Raw genomic sequence first — 21,180 nt, forward strand, 5'->3', positions numbered from 1 at the left:
CTCACTTAAAGTGAGGCACCCACTAAAGTGTCTTCCCTGCCTCTGTGTCGGGTCTCGAATACTTTCCCAGGAGCGGTCCACGGACAGGCAGTGTCGGCAGCATCAGGGAGCTTGCTAGAGGTGCAAATTCTCAGGTCCCTCCCGGGTCTTACTTAATCAGCAGCTCAGCGCGGGCCCTCGAGTCTAGGATTTAAAATGCTCTCCAGGTAATTTTTAAAGTTGGGGAAGCATTGCCTCAGAATCTTCTCTTTACTGAGAAACTTCAAGCCAGACACCCACGTTGAGGAATCCCGCCAGTGGAGCGGCCAGGGTCATAGTACCTGCAGGGACCAAATGTCTCCATTGTTCCCTTTGGCCTGGGGACTGGTTGGAAGCAGAGCATTTGTGGGGATTGTTTAGTTCCTCAACACAACCAGCTCGGTTAATTCAGAAACCAGTGATACTTTGAGAGGAGAGTCGCGGCTGGGGCAATTCCAGAGATTATGCCTTGAGCACAGTTTTCATCCTCAGTTTTTATATTATTTGACCTTAGCTCAGATTTCCACCTACCACTCCGTGTTGCATTCCAAATGAGTCTGTCAACTGGAGGTTGCAGCTTTGTGATTCGGGACCTTGGAGGATGGCTTCCAGCTACTTTTTTTTTTAATTTGAATCCAATGAGGCTTATAAGGAAACTCTAAGAGGTCATTCGTTGAAATGAAGAGACTGATAAGCAACAAAAATTGGTCAACAGTGTTTGCTGAGTTTTCCGCAAATTCAAGCCATTACCGTAAGCAATCACTGCAGGTCTCTAAAGAGGAGCGAGGAGTAAGTGAATGGAAGTCCGCGCCTGCTTCGGTCTCCCTCCCCACGCTTGTGTCTCCATCCATCTGTTTGTCTCCAGGATCTTTCCCCCTGGATGACCAACCAACACAAATATGAAACACATTTCTACAGTGCGCTTCTCTGATCTTCTACAGGGCATGTTTGTTTTTAGTTAATTCTTGAGCAACAGTGAAACCATTGCTTTTCCAGTTTTCTTCTCTTGCTGAAAATTGTGAGGTGTTAGTCAGCGCTCAGCCTTCTGATGGATCCCTGCCTCTCTTGGGTCTGATCAAGAGTCAGTCCACCTTAGAGGCACAATCCAGGGGGAGGGTATAGCTCAAGTGGAAGAGCGCATGCTTAGCATGCACAAGGTCCTGGGTTCGATCCCCAGTACCTCCTCTAAAACAATAAAACCTAATTACCTCCCCCCTACCAAAAAATAATAATAATAATTATAAATAGATAAGTAGAGGCACAGTCTGGTTCAAGTTCTTATCATGTGTTGGGTTCAGCGCCCCACTGGCTGTACCACTGACAGGCCAGTCTGTTCTCCCCTTCATGCACATACCCCCATTGCCACAGCTACATCTCTCAAAGACCTTTTTTCTAATCATGTCCTTCATGCCTTTGACAAAGCCAGATTTAACATATGTCTATTCTGTTAAATCCACATATCTCTGCCCAGCCTCCAAGCCGTGTGCTAACTCTGCCTCCCGTTTCATCCAGAGAAGGCTTCATATTCATTTTCATTCCAGAAACCCACGTGCCGTTTTCATCACTCCACTTACTTCTTCCCACCTCCGGGGCACCGCAAGCACCAACCTCCCTGTGCCACCAACGCTGCACTTGGCCCTTCCCATGTTTTTCTTCCTCCTTTCCTTCCATTGGTCCTCGTCTCCGGTGGTAGAGCTCTTACTAAACATTGCCTCCGGTCCCCCCTGTCCTTGTCTGTGCTGTTACTGCTGTAGCCACACTCACGGGGACCTTGCTCTGCAAACATCCCCAAGCGATTTTCCTTTGTAAATTCTTGTCTAGAGAGTTTACTTCTGAAGGTCAGAGGCAGCAGGGAATTTTCCATTTCTTTTGTTAAGGCTGCACCTGGAGGGATCAGCCGGGAGAGCTGAGGTGGATAGAATGCTTGGCACGAAGTGGGCGCATGCCACGTGGTGATCACTGACTACAAAAAGGTTTCTCGATTCTCTGAAGACGAACAGAGGAGGAAAAAGCAGTTTGGGAAGCCTCCTAACTGAAGCATATTTAGGGAACTCTAATGAGACCCGATTAGAAACCATCTTTTCTGTTTTCATGTTTCATGTGAACGGTGAAAACTCAGGCTAACCGTGGCCTTTTGGACGGTTGCAGGCCTCTCTTCTGCTCTGAATACTGGCCTGGTTTGCATGACGATTTCCTTTCTTGCTGGAAAACTACACTTTCCCCCTTTCTTTGGAAGAAGCAGGACCAGTTGGAAATGTGAAGCTGCAGGATTCAAATGCGGTGGACTTGGCTGGAGCACTCGCAGTGCGTTTCTTGACAAGTCCTGAAAAGACCATTGAATTCTGGTGCCTGAGCTTTTTTTTTTCCCCCTGCAGTATTTGGATGCGTTTCAGCTGAAGTGTTTGGCTGGATAGGGTAATCGAAATGGATTTTTTTTTCTTCCTCAGCAATCTTAGGTACAGTTTCATCCTTTACAGTTCAAATGGAATATTTTGCTACTATGCAAATACTTTTGAGTGCAATGGAATCGTGACTCCTTCACCAGCAAACAACCTATCTTTTAACCTTACATGCAAACAGGTAGAAAACATAAACTGAGAGTGCTCTCTGGACAGAAAAACTGGCAGGTATTTGGTGAGTTTGCTAGGGGGTATCAAGTTACGCTGAAAATCTTTTTTTTTATTATTGTTATTAAATACAGGCATTTTGGAAGGACTTTTACTTAATTGGAAAAATTTTCCCCTCTTTAATTTCACATGATGAAAAACCTATCTAGTCATCTCTGCGGTGTCGGTAGCAGTGCGCGTGTGTGGTGGGCTAGGGGTTTTGATGCTCTGTTTTGATGCTCTCTGATCATCTTCAAAGGGCTGCTGGCCTTTGAATCTGCTCCATAGCTAAAATTCTAGCTTTAATTATCAGATTAGCCTGCATTTTTTTCCCCTCTGTGATTAAGGAAGGGAGAAGCTGAAATGTGTTTATTATTCTGCAATATACTTGAGATGGTAGGATCCCCAATGTTGCATTTTGTTCTGGAAACAAGAGCCGGTCAAATTACAGACTTCTTCAAGCCAAGGGCGGAAAGTGAATAAGTCGGGGGAACAGAGTCATTGAGCGACATGACAGACGCGGGGGTCCGTGTGGTGCTCCCCGCTAAACAGTGCTGGCATCGTGCCTTTCAGGGTCCCTGCAAGTCATGAACAAAACGAGAAAGATTATGGAGCGTGGTGGGGCCACCTTCACCAACGCCTTCGTGACGACGCCCATGTGCTGCCCCTCCCGCTCCTCCATGCTCACCGGGAAGTACGTCCACAACCACAACGTCTACACCAACAACGAGAACTGCTCGTCCCCCTCGTGGCAGGCGGTGCACGAGCCGCGGACCTTTGCTGTCTATCTTAACAGCACTGGCTACAGAACAGGTAAAGGGGACCTTTCCAACCCGTGAGCCTCTGGGAATGCATCTCAGACCCAGGAAAGTGCACTGCATCATGAAATACATGAATTTCCAGTAAGTCCTTCATTGGAAAGAGTCTAGGCTTTGCTCTCCCAGTATCTCCCCATCCTTTGCTTTCCAATGTACCAGTGAGCGATCCCTTAGAGAAGAGTCAGAATGACTCTCAGTGGACATGTTAGGAAAGTGTTGCCCCCATCAGAGCACCCAGCAGTTGGAATTTTCCAGGAGAACCTACAACAGAAGAGTTTTCATCCCGTTAACCTGTGATAACACCTCAACCTCCCAAATCTCGGGGCATCACCGCACAGCTTGGGGCTTGTCCTAGCTGTTGGCAAATGCTGGCTGATCGCGTCGATGAGAAACCAGCAAGTGCTCTGAAACTGCTTAGCACCTACCCCAGGATCAGCGACACAATAGATTATCATAAATAACTGAATGGATAAACCAGTGAGGTGCACCTTATTAACTCATCCATTTACTTACTCGTAACTGATAGGATTTGGAATTTCTGTAGCTTGAATGGGGGTTACTCTTAGGTCTCACGTGTGTGCCTCCATCTTCCGGGAAACGGGGGGCATATCCCAGCAGCTGCAGCTGCTATTTTTGTTTAGCCCACACAGAAGAGGGTCTGAGCTACTCGGTCCTTTGAAAATTGGGGACCTCCTTCAATAGAGGTCTTGGACATCATGCCAGTTTTTCTAAGAAAGAAGCAAAGCTCCTTCCTGTGAGGTCGTGCCCAACGCAACGTTTAGATGTTCTCCTTGGGTTTTCTGAGCATTTCTTCATGAAAGAAAACAGAGATATTGTTAGAGGGGCTGTAATGAAAAAATCATTTTTTCAGAACCCCATAGACTTGCTCATGAGAATTAAGCGGCATCATGCATGCTTGCTGAAAACGGTTTTCAGGTCTAAAGAGTCTCTATTCTGAAGATTTAAATGGGGAGGATTTCAGATTAATGTATTCTCTCAGATCTCTTTAAACATGAAATTAAACTTTCCCACTCGACTCAGGAAATATGTGGCCATTTGCCTCTTTGCAGAGCACCCTGTGGGCACGTCATACTTGATATTTATGGATGAAAATATCGATTGTGAATGTGACAGCACTGTCATTCACACGCTCTCCACTTAAGGGAAACTCCTCCTGTGAAATTCAAGGGTGTCTGCTTATGCTTAGGGGAGGATCTAGGTTACTCAAAATGCCTTATCCTGAGTGTGTTTTCTCATAGAAGTGATTTAGATTTATAGCAACTTTCATCTGAGAGCTCTAAAGCAATTTGCAAACCTGTCAAACATCCCTGTAGGATTCCTACACAGCAAGTGTACTTGGCTCCATTTTATAACTGAGCTGGGGGTTTCAAATATTGTGTGACCAGCTCAGAAGCAAAATCAGAAATGGTCCCCTGATGCCTGGCTCCTGATTCTGACCACCAAATTGTGTTTTGTTCATAAGAAGCATTGTGTGAAGTCAGTGACTTTCAACTTGCAGGCTCCCTATAATGTAGCCCCTAGTAGCAGACAGAGACAGACAGAGAGAGTTGGAACATAGTTAGAACTCTCACCGTATGCAGACCAACGTGGACGGTGTCCGTCGTAGGAAATAGAGATGTGGGTGACCCGGAGAACCTGCCGGGACCTAGAGCTGTCAATGAGGACTTGCTAATTTGTTTCAGGGCTAAATCAAGAAAAGGGAAAAAGAAGATAATAAATTCTGGAGAATTAGGGAAGAGCAAGCAATGTGGCCAGAGCTGACCAAGTTCTGTCGTGTACTTGAAATTTGCTAAGAGGCTAGACTTGGATGTTCTCGCCACAGGGGAAAAAAATGGAAACTGGGAAAGGTGGGAGGTGATGGACATGCTGATGGGCTTGGCAGTGGTTAATATTTCACAGTGTTTACGTATCACAGGCCATAAGCCTTAGCATTTTTGATTGTCAGTTAGACCTCAGTAAAGCTGGGTGGTCGGGGAGAAAGGGAGAGAAGTGGGGGTTAATATTTGATGCTTACCGACTCTGTACCAGGGTCTTTAGCAAAGTTTTCTCACCTAATTCTTCCTGCAATCTGGAAAGGATTTGCCCGTGTTACTAGTGAAGAAACAGAAACTCAGGAGAGCTGATTGTCCAAGGTCACAAGCTAGTCAGCGGCAGAAGGAACCCATCACAGCTGACTCCAACGTCTTTCCTCTTTCCCATTGTCTTATTTCTTTACATATCTTTCTGTCATGCCTCATTCCAAAGTGCCTGACGGAGACACAGAAAACATAATAGGGTACAGAGCCATAAGGACCCTGTCAATGGAAACCAAGAGCAGGGCTAGTTAAAATAAGGCAGAGGTTAGTGTACAAGTTGCAGGCACACCATGGAGTTGTAGGGAAAGGCTGCCTAGCTGGAGCTCAGCTTCCAAATGGCAAAAGCCAAAAAGGAGCCACCATCCATTACAAAGTTCATGGGGTCACCAAGATAAAAACAAACCAGTTGCTTCTAAGAAGCGCAGTGTATTCTGGGACTTGCCCCAATTATACTGTGCTGATTCCACCCTGCAGTGGATTACAACAGCTTGAATAAAACTCCGAGATAATTCAGTTCAGTTCCCTTATTTTCAGATGAACAAACTTAGACCCACAAGATAAAGGTGCCTTGTTGAAGTGACACATCTGATGCTCTGATAAGAGTGGGCATCAGGACCTAGGTCTTCAGGGGTTTTTGCAGGAGGCTACCCCAACCCCATGGCGCAGGTCTAGGATGAACCCGCAGACTCTCAGGCTTCCCTGGTAACAACTGTCCATCCTTCGGTGCAGCCCAGTGGGGCTGCTTTTGTCAGTTGTCTTCTTCAGGGAGAGGAGATTTGCTCCTGGAAACAAAGTCAGATTCTGAAGCCAACCTTCTTCCCAGGGGTCTAGACACTTAGGTAATAATGGAATTTATAGTGAGTCATCCTATAAAGTAAAAGGAATTCTTTCAGGGAAATGGGATTTTTCCAAACACTTAGCTAGGAAGAGAAAACGGATGATATGCACTTAGGAAAATAAATTTTGATGTGCCTGTTAGTTAATCAGAAAAATTAAAAGCTAGAAGTCTAAACTGCCAGCGATAATGAGTTATACAATTTAAATTCATCTTTGATGGGAAAATATTGACATGCCTCAGACAATTAGGAAGTAAAGATGTCACTGTGACAATAATTATCGATCCAACCAGGGACAGAGACCCATTTGAAAATCCACAAATAAGCACATCAGGCTGACGGACATCTTAGGAAATTCAGAGAATTAGTGAGCAGTGATTAAACCAGCATCATTATTTATGAGCCGCTAAACTAGTGGGAAAAAAGCCAATATATAAAGATTTTATTGTTTTCCCAATAATGAATACATTATTTGCAGTATTTAGCTGGGACCTAAGGAAAACAATGACGGAAAGTGAACTATGTATTATACATAAATATCCACCTAGAGAAAAGCACAAAGCTGCAATCAGTTTTATGAAGAACAACTCAGAGAAGACAAATTACTAAGAGGCTTATTTTGGGAGGCGTCCAGAATACATGGATTTAAATGAACTAAATTGATCCAATATTGTATTTACCATCATATGACATGATTTTTCTTTTTCAGAACTGAGGCATATTTTTGGGGCTGGCTATAACGTAAATTTTTCTGACGTTACTCATGGAAAATATGACTCTACAGCCACTTGAGTGTTTAAGAAGGGAAACTACAGTAACGTGTCTGTTGCATTTTTATGTTTTAAGTGAAGTGAGAACAGTCTATCATAAAGAGAAGTATTCTGCCTATATGCTCAAAAATTGTTTTAGTTTAAATTTCTGTGAGGGTGTATATATATATATATATAGACATGAATGTAAAACCTGGCATTCATTTTAAGGTAAGAGTGATAATCCATGTTTGAGAGTTGACATCGAGTGTTAGTATAAAACCCTGAACCAAAGATAAACAACAAGGTCCTACTGTACAGCACAGGAAACTGTATTCAATACTTTGTAATAGCCTCTAATTGAAAAATAATATACAAAGGAATATATATATGTATGAATGAATCACTAAGCTGTACACCAGAAATTAACACAACATTGTAAACTGACTATACTTCAATAAAAAAGAAGACAAAAAGGGAAAAAAAAAAAAGAGAGAGAGATTCCGAGTTGGAAACAAGAAAATAAATATATTAAAAACAAACAAACAAACAAACAAACAAACAAACAAACAAAAACACCTGAACCAAGACAGAAGAGAACTGGAGTCATGACCTCACTCTGCCTTGAACTTGTTTTGAGAACGTGCCCAGGCCAGGTTTCTAACCTATGTAAGGCAGAGATAGGACCAGACTGATTCCTCAGTTCTCTTTCCTGTCCAAAATTATACTATCATTTTATTACAATCACTGTAATTACATTGATTCATTTAAAAATGGTAGTGTTCAAAGTGTAATCATAACACAGAATATATAAAACCACGTGTGGATTAAATTGTAGTCATACTAATTCTGCTTCCTACCACTGGGGTGGAAGGGCCAATATTTATTATTACCTGCAATAAAATGTTTTGCAGAGAATTCTTTTCGTAGCAAAACAAAGTAGACAAATTAATCAGTTTTCTAATTGGTCTTTTTGCATTACAAAATGTATGTTACTTACAGCAGGTGTATTTATGTATTCTCTAATACAGGATTTTTTTCATTGTAACCTTTTTTTATTGAAGTATAGTGAGTTTGCAGTGTTGTGTCACTTCCTGGTGCACAGCATAATGTTTTAGTCATACATATGCTTACATATATTCCTTTTGATATTCTTTTTCATTATAGGCTATTACAAGATTTTGAATATAGTTCCCTGTGCTCTACAGTATAAACTTGTTTATCCATCTTACATATAGTAGTTAGTGTCTGCAAATCTCAAACTCCCAATTTATGCCTTCCCACTAATATGGGATGTTTTTTAATGTCGAGTTCACTTACAGTAAGACAAACACATATTCTGATTTTTATGAATTGTGATATTATCGATTTTTGCTGAGTACACAAACATGAGGGATAGCATGCCGTAGGATGCCGTTTACTGAGCCACAGTGTGCTTGGAACTATGCCAGACATGGGTCTATGAAGAGATACGAAGTAACACCCCTGTCTTCCCTCCTAGACTTACAACCCAGTGGGAGAAACCAGACTCATGCGTCCAAGGTGACAGAAGAGTAAATCATAATTTTAACTTGGTTCAAAATTATGTACATTTTAGTTACTACCAGTGAATTCCTGCGACCCCAAATCTAAGAATTACGTGGAGTAAAAGCTCAATAAGTATGTCATTTGTTACTTTAAATGAGATACGACTTCTCTACAGCGTCAGGAATCTTTTGTAGTTTCTCTTTGCCGACCTAAAAATAAATGCCTTTGCCTCAAATGGTTCAAGGAAATTTTTCTAAGTATTATGTAACAGGTAATCCTGGACAGAAGCGGCGTGGCCTAAAGTCAACAATCACTATAATCAGGTCTTTCTGACCTTTCTCCCTGTCACCCAGCCCCCCTCCCACCTTCTTAAACAGCTGTGAAGGGAACTGTTTAATGGCTCCCAGAGAAAAGAAGGACATGGAAGGAGGGGTGGATGGTGTGTGAGGGATATGTTCAGACAGTGGTTAGGTTGACTTGCCAATGCCAAAGGATAGAAAAACTTCAAGCCACACGTAATATAAAGGCAATATGGGCAAGAAAAGGAAATTCACCTTAGGGAGCGGGAAAGAGATCCAGTACATCTGGAGGGAAATAATTAGAAGCCCAGATAATCAACTGCAGGGCGCTACCAGGAAGCGTGATGTTGAAAGAGGCCAGGGGTGATTACAAATAAGCCCCGGCGTTAGGAAGCAACGAGAAAGGCTGAGTAACACAACGCTGACAGCGCTGGGGTGCTGCCTCATGACGCACGGGGTCCTGGTCGCTCTTGGAACCAGTGTGATGGGTGAGGGCACATCTGGAATACTCAGTACATTTTTTACACCCCATTAACACAAAGACACCGAAAACCTGGAGGGAGTTCTGAAGCAAATAACACGGACTATTAAGAGACTTGAAGGAATGGTTTATAAGGGGAGGATTAAGGGAAAGGGCAATAGCCATGGCAATGGGTAGAAAACAGTGCTAAATAATCTAAGGAGTGAAACAATGAGGGAAGGGCAGGAATGACTTGGTGTGGCTTCCCTGGGAGGAAAAAGCCCAGAGAACACAACTCAGGAAAGAAATCCGGAAACTAATTAAGCAGGAAATGTCAGCCAGTGGGGAGAGAAGTTGTTCAGACTGGGGAAGAGAAATACGTAACCTCTTAAGAAAGGTTTTCAGATGCACAAGTGCAGAACTCAAGAGCAGGATTTCCTTGCCCTGCAGAACGATACAGTGTTTCAAATCAGAAGGCAGAATTGAAAGGCTGTTGATAATGGTGATGCTAACCGTAATGTAAGCTCGCCAAGTACTGTTTTCAGCGATTTCCATATATATTATTTTAATCCTCATGACAATCCTACCAGGGTTATTATTACCATCTTCGTGGTTTCACAGAAGGGGAATTGGAGGCACAGAGAGGTTAAGTAACTCGCCTCTGGATGGATAGCTAGCCAAGAACAGAACCAGAATTTGAACTCAGGCAGGCTGGCTCCAGGTTTTATATTCCAAACCACTGTGATCCTTCACTTCTTTGAAAATAGAAAAAGAGAAAAGGGGGGGAAAAAAAACCCTGGGGATGAGGAGCTGGCCAGGGGGAGGAGCTGGGCTGGAGGTTAGGAAGTGGAAGGCTCCGGGAACCAGTCCCGTGCTGAGGTCGTGTTGGTGGGGTGTGGCCTTGGTCTGCTGCCTGTGACTCCCAAGTCGTGTGGCCTTTTGTTGAAAAAGAAACCCATCTTGTGGTGCTGTGTGAAAAGACGGTTGGTCTCTGAAGATAAAACCCCTCACTAGAAGAATTTCTACTGCTTGCGGTCAGTTCAGAGGGAAATTCTGAGTCACATCTGACATAAGACCGTCTGATATTTTGTCCCACTCCAGCCCATCTGCTGGTGGCGGGGAGGGGATCCTGGCCAAATCCTCAAGCAGTGGGTGTTTGCTAAGTGACCACTTGATTGATTCACTCATTTGCAGATACAATATATAAACATTCATCCAACAAATAAACTGAAATTGCTGTGCTTCTCAGACTTGAGTCAACTCTTCAGAGAAGCTCAGTCTGGTGAGGGGGATGCACTTCAGCAACTCGGACACTCTGCTCTCTGAAAATATTTAGACCAAATCAGCCTGTAAAAGATTAGAACTTAAAGGAAAACACAAAATTTAAAAAATCTAGAACTTGAATCCGCAGACCACTGGCGGCTCATGAATCCCAGGTCAAGATGGGGTTCAGAAGAGAAGGATTTTGTCCAGACACAAGCTATCCAACTAAATGGGATTCTGCAGACCAGGAGGGCCCATCCAAGGTTGGGAGAAGGTGAAGTGACCGGAGCTGGTCTTCAGGAAGGTGGCAGTGAGAATGGAAAGACCCTGGGTCTGGACAGGAAAGCTGGTCAGGAGACTGAGCACATGTGAGGGGTGTCGAGTCATCAGAAAGGGAGGGACGGGTTCCAGAGCGCTTACCCCAGTGGAAGCTCCAGGCCATGGTCACCGCTCAGCAAGGGGACCCAAAGGGCAGGTAAGGCAGGGAGATTGGCACACCTGGTGCCACTCTGAGAACTGAAGGCTACCTGAGGAGAGAAGTAAATTTGGAGGGGAAAATTATTCATTCCATTCTGAATGATTGCATTAAGGAGCAAGGAGAAACCTCCAGATGGAGACGCCCTACAGCCAGTTGTAGATCAGAGATGAGAGCAGGCTGAGGTATCCCACGAAGACACAGAAATGATGCGCATTGACTATGCTGGAGATTCAGAAGCGTGTGCTTTAAGAGCAGTCCCGATAAAGTGCCGGGGTTCTGGGAGCTGTTTTCATCATCTCAAGCCAGTCATCCAAGGACTGTCTTTCTTCATGTATATGAGTGGAGGCATCTGTAAAATCTGCTTAATGAAGCCGGAAAGTGGTTTTGACGTGGAAGGCATCTGGCTGGCCACAGGATGTGGCGTCTCCCTAAAACAGAAGATTGAAACCCTTTTAAAAAATCAGAAAAATTAAAACTTGCATGCACATGGGTATGCTTGTATAGTTATAGGTGTGTATAAATATATGATAAATTCACACACATGTACGTACACATATACACGTACCTACATATATGTATATAAAATAAAGTTCTCCTCGTCCTTCCTACTTGAAGGAAAGGCTATGAATTTGGCTAATGGGGTGACCAGACATTTAGGTTTACCCCAAATGGTGACTGTTCTCAGGATATAATTATAGAGACCCCAAAGAGCACCCTCTTTCTCTCTCCAAATTGTGCCAACAATTTACTGCTAACCTTCTGATGGTTATTAGGTAATTGATTGGACTTCAAGGTCTAACCCATTTTATTCCTGAAATCCCAACCTCCCTTACTTTCCCCTCCACCCCCCTCCTATGTCATCTTTGGTGGAGGACAGATTTGTAGTTTCTGTCTTTAAAAGGATCAGTAAGCTCTGTTGCCCAGTGGCCCTTCTTGGATGTGACCATGCCAAAGCTACAGATGTGAAGTCCTTCCCATGGGCTCGTCAATGAGCAGTGCAGTTTCGTGGCACGTATATGTCTATTACACACCATTCTATGAAAATTAGTCATCTGGGTTGTAACTCTACGTTGTCAGAATTTTTGATTTTCAGTAATAAACGTGCATCTGTAAAATACACATAATGCAGACACCGATGACACAAAATACGTGACATAAAAACCCCAACCCCTTCCCATCAAAACGTATTTTACTACAGTTCCTCAGCTGGGAAAATTTGTACTCTCCTGATAAGCAAACACAAAGATAAGCTTTTCAATAGTGTCTTTTTAATAATTCACAGCTCTCAAACAGTAGGTTAGAAAACTTACTTTATCACAAAGGCTGAACTTTCAGTATTCCAAATCTCACCTTGGCTACTTCTCCGATTGTTACATCAATTTAACAAAAAGATATATTCTGCTTTTATCCCAGCTGAACCACAAAAAATACATCCCGGGAAAACTCTCCCACATATCATGATCATTATGGTGATTTTACTGAACTGTGATCCATGTACTTGGGTGCGACTTTTATTTATTCAGAAGGGAAATATGTATGTTACCTTGCCAAATTTGTATGTTACCTTTGGCATCCAGTGTGACCTGGGTTAACTTTAGTTTCATTGTCCTTTTTTCAAGTCATAATTTCATATTGATGCATTTAGTTGTGATTAATCATTTCATCTGAGAAAATAATCCTGTCTTGCCCATTGCAGCCTTTTTTGGAAAATACCTCAACGAATATAATGGCAGCTACATCCCTCCTGGGTGGCGAGAGTGGCTTGGATTAATCAAGAATTCTCGTTTCTATAATTACACTGTTTGTCGCAATGGCATCAAAGAAAAGCATGGATTTGATTATGCAAAGGTAATTTTCAGGCACTTTTACACTGCATCAATTTACTTTGCGCGTAATGGGGAAAAGCCATTTTCAGCGTGTTAGCCTGTCCGCAAGATTGGCTTTCTATGTTCTCACAGTATTAGAATGAGAAATTGTAAGGTAATTTTAAACTCTGGGCAAGAAAAAGACTCTCAAAGAACACTGACTTTGAATAGTGATTTTTTTCCCCCTTCATTAGGATGAAAGGCAATCAGCCTTCGGTGAAAAGTATTATCAAGAAAATCATAGATGTCTCCACTCTGTCTTGTGATAATTTTTGGTTTTTCCTCCCTCTCAAGGACTTGTCCACGTAATCAAATGTTCATCTTGTACTGTTTTGCTTTTCAATGGGGTGAAAGTGTATTTTGTCTGTGCCTTCAGATTTAGATACAGGAGAAAGAGCAGATAAGTGCAATGATCAGAAGTTGGGAAACCGCATTCTTTGTTTTCAGGCTTGTCTGACCAGGCTTTGATATTAACAAGGGCACCTGCCCGATGGCTGCTAGAGTCTGCAGACAAAAGTCTGCAAGGCTGTCAGTCCTAGGATTTCTAAATCAGTTCGTAGAAACTGAAATCAACAAGCCCCGTGGTTCAATCCTAGGATTTCCAAATCAGCTTGTAGGAAATGAAATGGACAGGCATCTCTGACAAATGGACCCTAGATTTTTAGTCTTTTTAAAGTTCATGCAGGTTTTGTGATTGCCAGCTTAAAATAAAACTATTTCCAGATTGCGGGAGTGGCAGGGAAAGTATCTTTGAATTTTGCCCCTGTTAATTAGCCTAAAGTATATCCTCTTTCCTCTAGCCATATCCATCTCTTCCTCATTTACCTAAAAGAAGCTGAGAATCTGCTCTATCTAGCACAGATCACTATGAAAAGCCACTGGTAGGAATCAGAAAGAGGGGGCTTGATTTAATTTGGGCACATTGCTGTCTTTATGCTTGGCCTGGTTTGAGCACAAGGGACTTGGGAGGAGGTAAGGTTAAAGTCTTGTTCTTTCATACTCTTCAGAAAACAATGAATGCAAATGAATTCACAAACATCGCTAATAGGTTTCCAAAACTCATCAAAGTTGAGAGCTGGCAGGGACCTTGGAGGCAGATTTGAGCAGTGTCCTACAAAGTGCACTAATTGTCACTGCTCTCATTTTTTCATCTGTGGGGATGCTTGTCATGCTCCTGGTTCAAGCTATTAACCTTTCTTTCCCTGTTGTCCTAAGGAGAGGAAAGTAATCAAGGTTCCCTCCAAAGAGTAAATCAGTGTAACTTGCCCATTATCACAGCTGATTAAGTGTCAAAGACAACTGTGTCGAAAAGAATCCAAATCTTTTTTTAGGAAGGAAAGGAGTGAAACAGACACTCCCATGGAAGGAGGTGATAGCCTGTGGACTTGTCCCAACAATGACATGTGACACAGATTGCGTTCCTCGGGTGCTGCTTTTGCAGCTGTGCGGGTCTTTGAATAGACATGTGATTAGTCATGCCTAGAAGCCTCTGACTTTTGCTTATTGCTGGGGTGCTTTCTGAATAAACTCTAGACGGGAGCTCCAGGCCAGTGATACACACTTCCAGGAAGCAGGTGTTTTAATTTAAGTTTTCATCTTTTCTTTCTTTTTTATTCCATTTCTTCCCTCCCCATTAGAGTCTTGCATCAGCCCCTCGGACTGCAGGTTAAGTCATTTTGTTAGCAAGTCAGGCTTTAATCCCAGCAGCTGGATCATTTTAGCTGTGCAATTAACAGAGCATCATCTGCAGGAAATCAACTGCTCCCCATATTCAGCGTTTCAAATAAATTAACTGATAAAATGTGCCCGCTTTTCACTGTGCACCCAGATTTTGACCACCACTTTCATTAGTAATCCTCACAGGTGACTTTTTAATTTAAAGAAAAGCTCTTTCCTTTTGTTTGCACATTTATGCATGTGTGTGTGTGTGCTTATGTATTCTGCAACTGTGAATTTGTAGTGGGCGTGGGTGTTTCCTGCCCTTGAAGTAATTAAATTTTTTGGTCAACGAATTACATCAGCAAAACCTGAGAATGAAATATGTATCCGGTGTTTCATGTACTCCAGCATTTGTATTGCCAGATCTGATCATTATCTTGGGTAAATAGGACTGGATTTTTTTTTTCCTAATTGCTAAGTTGTACATTACTTTAAAAAAAAAAAAAAAAAGTGCATGTTACCAAGCTAGCAACCCTGGAAAGTTACTGGCCAGTGATTTTCGGATTACAGAAGAGGCTTTGCTGCTTTGGAAAGTGCAGTTTCCCTTCCTCCTTAAGATCTTACCTCCCCATTCAGTGAGTTGCTTCTGAGGGAAAGCAGTATTCAGATATGATCTGATGAATGTCACCTTTTGTAATTTTTGTTTTGTGTCAAATGTATGTTTCAGGACTACTTCACAGACTTAATCACTAACGAGAGCATTAATTACTTCAAAATGTCTAAGAGAATGTATCCCCATAGGCCCGTGATGATGGTGATCAGCCACGCGGCGCCCCACGGCCCCGAGGACTCAGCCCCACAGTTTTCAAAACTGTACCCCAATGCTTCCCAACACATGTGAGTAACACCTCAGCTCTGGGACCTGCTGAACGTGGCCCCTTCCTGTGCTGTGCACCTCGCTCCTCCTTTTCACCCTTTCCTTTCCCCCTGCATCTCCACGAGGCAGGAACACCGGCTTCTGCCCGGAGACTGTAGAACCAAGGGCTTTGTGTAGGTGGTCTGATTAGGAATCACATTTCTATCATTTGTAGGCGGCTAAATGAAAAGAAAAGAGAAGCACACTGGGGAGTGGGGGTGATTTTTATCAAGGGTTTCCTTCTGTTGTCTTAAGTAATATGCATGAACATGATCTAATAATAATAATGGTCAAATGGTATGGTTTTGATAGCAGCAGAGTGGCGACCCTGGTCTGGTTTTAGAAACGTGGGTTAATTTCCAGGGCACGCGCTGCCACAGATGTGCAATTGGAGTTGCTGCAGAAGGCAGCTGGGGAGGGCTGGCCTGAGAGGCCTTTGCAGGTCACGGCTTTAAAATAACCTGATGTTTCTTTTTGAGAGGCAGGAGCCTGGGGGAGGAAGGGGTGGGGAGGCACGGAGGAGAGGGCTCATGGCACATGGGGGTGAGACAGGGCAGAGCGCTATTTTACCCCAGTCACTCTCACTAGCCTAGGGTGGAAAGGTCTGGATCTTAGGCAGCAAAGGACGTGCTTTTGTTTTGTACTCCATCGTCACACTTTCTTCCCCACTGCAGTAATACACAGTCTTCCACACAGAGCAGCTGGCTGTGTCCGCTGAAAATTTGACCGGCGGAGGAGTAGGGAACAGGGAATTGATGTGTTTCCTTCATCACTAAACCTGCACAATTCATTCTTAGTCTGTGCTTAAACATCATCCTTTTCATCCACACTGATTTTCTAGCTATGATCCCAGAGAGAAAAAAATTTGAAAGACTAAATACACTTCCTTATGAAAAGAGATAAGTAACTAGTTGCTGGCTACATATCCCTGGAAAACTCCCTCTATACTTATTTCTTATCTTATTATAAGTAATAAACTGATGGCTCCTGGTCACTGGTGTTTAGATCCTCTCTATCCTATCAAGTGACTGAGAAAGAACGAAGGACAGGAACTAACAATACTTAAGAAGCCAGGATGGAGCATGCCTGGGAATTTGGGGGATGGGTGTGTTTTAATGCATAAAATACTGTCAGCAAATAAAGGAGGTTGCCCCAGCACCTGGGAGTATGGCCTAGATGAGCCATTGTGTTTTGGAACCAACCCCATGCATGGGTATACAAGCCTCTGAAAATCAACTTGAGTGTAACCGTGCAGCTGAATTCCTGAATGAAGCCCATGAGTGGCCAGTGGCTCTCCACTACAGATCCCTGACACGTTTAGTGACCAGCTGGTTCAGTGTGAGAAAAAAGTCTTTGCAGTCTTCTTCTGTACCCTAGGACCCACCTTTCTTTTTTCTTTTGAGTCAGAAATCACCTCATGTATCTTCCCTTGTTGCATTAGCAGAATCCCAGCCTAAGGTGACTTTCTACAACCGTAAACCTCACCAGTGTTTTCCTGAGTTTGAGGAGTAGAGATTGACAAAATGAGGGGTTTTATGACTTGTTAGAAGTCAGCCTGCCTTTGAAGCTTCAGGACAAGGTCCTGAGCCTCCAGGAAAATATGCCATTAAGAGGTTCTGACACCTCAGCGGCATGCACAGACAGCAACGCCAGGTGAGGGGGATCTGTAGAGTTCTTAGGGCCTCAGTGATAGCTTAAAAAAAAAAAGCATCTCTGATTCCAGCAATTAAAAATTCTGTTTAGTTCCATAAATATTGGTGAGTATGACCTGTGACATTATACAGCACAGCAGGGATGTAGGCATGAGGAAGACAATTGCTAGCCCTGAAGAAGCAATGACCTAGGACAGAGGTTGGCACATGGGGGCCAATCCTGGCTTGCCACCAGTTTTTATCAATAAAGTTTTATAGAAACACAGTCACGTGCATTCATTTAGGTATTGTCTGTGGCTGCTGTCGCAATACAGCTGCGCAGCTGGGCAGTTGTGGCCGAGACCTCAAGGCCTGCCGTGTCTGAACCATTTACCGTGTAACCCTTTACAGAATAAGTTTGTCCTGGGCCCCTGCTCTGGGCGGGGAGACAGGCAGTTGTCCAGACAGCCTCGTCAGCAGTGGGCCCAGAAGTAGGGATCAGGGCTGGGACGCCAGGGGCCATGGGAGTCTGGAGGAAGAAGCAGGCACGTCTTTTGGAGGAACCAGCAAAACTTCAGAATCCAGGAGGCATTCAAAGTGAGTCTCAAAGGACAGGCAGAATTTCTGCAGGTGACCCTCAGAATTTGCAGTGATGATTTCAGGAATAGACTGTGGCGTGGAAAAGTGCTCACCATGTAAGTGACGCCATCTGTCTTGTGACCTGGGAAGTGGGGAGAGCGATGAGGGATAAAGCTAGAAGGAGCAACTCAGAATATTGAGGATTTGCGTGAATTTGTACATAACCATAAGCGGAGAGTCACTGGGGGGGCACTTAGTAAAGGCAGAGTGACATCCCACGTGACTCGGTCATTTTCACATGCCGTCGTTGGCGTCACTCCTTTCTGGTTCAGATGAACCACCCGCGTGCCTTCCTAGCGAGTCCGTAAAGCGGAATCTGCACGCGGCAGAGTGGAAAGTGCTCAGGGCTCGGGGGCGAGCAAGTGTTGGGTTCCTAGCTCAGCTGTCCTACCTGAGCTCGCGGGCAGTTTCTTTAACCTCTCAGAACCTCCACTGTCTTGCCTGTAAAATGGGGGTAACACCAGCACCTGGACATGGTGTCATGAATAACAGTTATGAGCGGCCCCACCTCGGGCCAGGACACAGAAGCCACTGCCTAGATGATAATTTTCATTGATCCTTTCAATTAAGACGAACCCTGTATGACTGTTCTTTCTGGATTTGCTCTTTGTTGACCTCCAAAACTTGCCATTTCATTTGGTTCAACTTAACATGCAGGGGAAGCAGCTAGAGAAAGGACGAGTTGATACTTGTCTGTCGTGAGTTGACAAGGCTCTTGACGAGCTAAGACCGGCGTTGTGACGAGGCCCGCACACCTGGCTATTCAAAAACACAGACAAGAGCGGCACCCACCCGGGCAGGGTTATCTTTTCCAGGTGCAGAATGTGCTACGGGCAAGCGCCGGTCTGCAGAACACCCTTAGCCACAGAAAATGAACATTCCCGCAGTGGGCTGAGCGATTCAGCTTCTGTCCGCGGCTAAGCCCAGGGCTTGGGTGCACCTAGAATGAGGAGACCTGCTGTGTCTCCCGCGACCTTAGAAGCCTTGAATTCTGGGCATCTTTGCTGCAAAGGGCCAGACAGAGACCATGTGCATCTCTTGTCATTAGGAGGGCCTTCCCAGGTTCACAGTTCAGTCCACAGACAAAAGGAGTGGGACAAACTGAAGGCAAGCTTTGCACTGTGGTGCTCAGGGCTCCTGAATGGCTGGCTGCCCGAGCGGGAGCATTAGGGAGGCACTCAAGCAAAGGGATGCGAGCAGTTAAGTACTTTGCAGAGATGTTTGGCAGGCCGTGTGGAAACACAGCAAGAAGCTGTAGACTCTCCCCTGGCCGGGGGATGCAACGCTTTCCTTGAGGTCACCTTCCTTGGTGGTCAAGCATTATCCGGATGCCTTTCATCCACCTGGGGTTAGAGGGGTCTGACCCGCTCAGCCTGGAGCCAGTGGATCATGTTTCCACAGTGTTTGCCATTCCCGACAAAGGAAGGAAGCCGGTCCAGTACCGGCTTGTTGGCTTTACAAACTGAGGCTAGAGGTTACGCCAACCAGCGAAGGATGAGAATGGATTACCAACCACTCGGGAGGGGCGGGAGGCAAAGTGGCTCAGCCACTCATGGCTTCTGAGAAATCGAAGGGGCCTCCTTCATGACAACACAGATCATCATCCTTGTCACAGAGCCCTTCCCTCTGGCAGGGACCCTACTGCACTTCCCAGTAAATCATCTCCCTGGGGTCCTCATTGTAACGCTAGATCCTCATCCTTGCTGGGCATCACTTCTCCCTGCTGGCCTGGGTGAAGTGAGAATGTACACCTGTGAGCAAAACACACACACACACACACACACACACACACACACACACACACAGGTTTAAGGGAAATCTAAAATCTCAATAAAACAATCCACATCTGCTAACTCGCAGGCATTGTTCTGAAAGTGGAGTCTTGAGATAAGCATAGCCCGTCAAAGGGAAACCTCAGTGCAAGCCTCAGAACAAAGTTTTGGAAACACATTTGTTACCTAAAGTTGGAAAGAAATTTCTTGCCTTAAAAGGAATTTGCCCATTCTCACTTCATTGCTTCCACAAATGCATAAAAGGAAATGCTTTCAGAGATGAGAGGATTTTAAATTCTTCATAAACATCTCTGACTTGGGCAGAATTAATCGCTCCCTTTCCTGCGTTTCCACGTTGTTCTTCTGTCTGTCATTTACTGCACAGCCCATTGCACCGGATGTTTGCCCAGATCTCTGAAGTCAAAATGCACAACTCTAGGGGGCAGTGTTCACACTGAAGACCACGTCAGTGGTGCCCTGCTGGTATGCAAAGTGGCACTTTCCTGAAGGCAGGACGCGGTGTTGCATCCTTACCTCCTTGTGTTTGGTGAGCACGGCTCCCACGGCCTTGGTCCTACAGTCCATTTTTGTTCAGCAAATGAATAAATATGTTCCTCCACCAACTGGGTGACATTAAAACCTCTTTTAAAATAGTATGAAAATAGTTGAACAATCGATTTTATGAATTAAAAGGGCACCTCAAGATAGTATAATTCCATAAATTTTTAGATTAAAAAATGAATATCCAAAGTTTATGTAAAAAAAAAAAAGGCCCAGTGGCTTTGCCCAGGTCACCTAAGTATATAGTCCTGGACCCAGGTGATCCACCAGCCACCCCAGTACTGCTCAGTACCCATCACAGTCACAATTAACATTGCATGTCTTCCCTGTGAATGTATTTGCACAATTCTCACTGGCGTTTGCAGCATCATTGGAAGACTCTTTAAATTAGTTTTCTGATACACTTTTTTATTTTTAAGTGTTACGATAAACCTATAGTCAAGAGCATTTGGTACTATCCTGAATGTGTTCAAATGAACTCGGGGGTGTGGGGGTGGGGAATAGCTCCACAAAGTCAATTAAATTAAATAAGTTTAATTTTAGTGAAAGCTGAGATGGTGTGGCTTGGGAGATTAAGTATAGAATTTCCAATTTAATGCTTTGAGCGTGTGTGTCTTAAATCTGTACAACTAGCTTATTCTGGGAGTTGAGATCTGTTTCTCAGTGAGTGATGGTCCTGCTACCAATAAGGGTCTTAGGAGTTAGGGGTTTGGGGGAGGGCACAGCTCAGTGGTGGAGTATGTGCTTAGTTTATACAAGGTCCTGGGTTCAATCCCCAGTACCTCCATTACAAAATAAGTAATTACCTACCCCCCACCCCATGTAATAAAGTTTAAAAAAAGAAGTTTTTTCAAAAAACAAAAAAAGAGGGGTTTTGTTGCTGTATGAGACTAAATAACAAATGAAGAAAACACATGTTCAAATATATAAAAAGCTTGAAATACACTTATTTTCTCCAAGGTGACAGCAGAGGCCACCAGCGGTAAA

At 44.0% G+C, this 21,180-nt stretch overlaps 1 protein-coding gene across 10 annotated transcripts in view; it reads left to right on the plus strand.

Moving 5' to 3' along the window:
* The window catches only part of SULF1 (sulfatase 1), a 151,155-nt gene that overhangs the window by 88,051 nt on the left and 41,924 nt on the right, over positions 1-21,180 (plus strand). For 8 of the 10 annotated variants that reach the window (XM_010970612.3, XM_045507110.2, XM_045507106.2 and 5 more), the window contains 3 exons: positions 3,198-3,437; positions 12,847-12,998; positions 15,402-15,571. In XM_010970612.3, coding sequence (XP_010968914.2) covers positions 3,198-3,437; positions 12,847-12,998; positions 15,402-15,571 — 562 coding nt within the window. Of the gene's footprint in view, positions 1-3,197; positions 3,438-12,846; positions 12,999-15,401; positions 15,572-21,180 lie in introns of those variants that run through there. The other 2 variants (XM_010970614.3, XM_074354859.1) reach the window with 1 other exon arrangement.

This window comes from Camelus bactrianus, chromosome 29, assembly GCF_048773025.1.
Source record: "Camelus bactrianus isolate YW-2024 breed Bactrian camel chromosome 29, ASM4877302v1, whole genome shotgun sequence".
Taxonomy (NCBI): Eukaryota; Metazoa; Chordata; class Mammalia; order Artiodactyla; family Camelidae; genus Camelus; species Camelus bactrianus.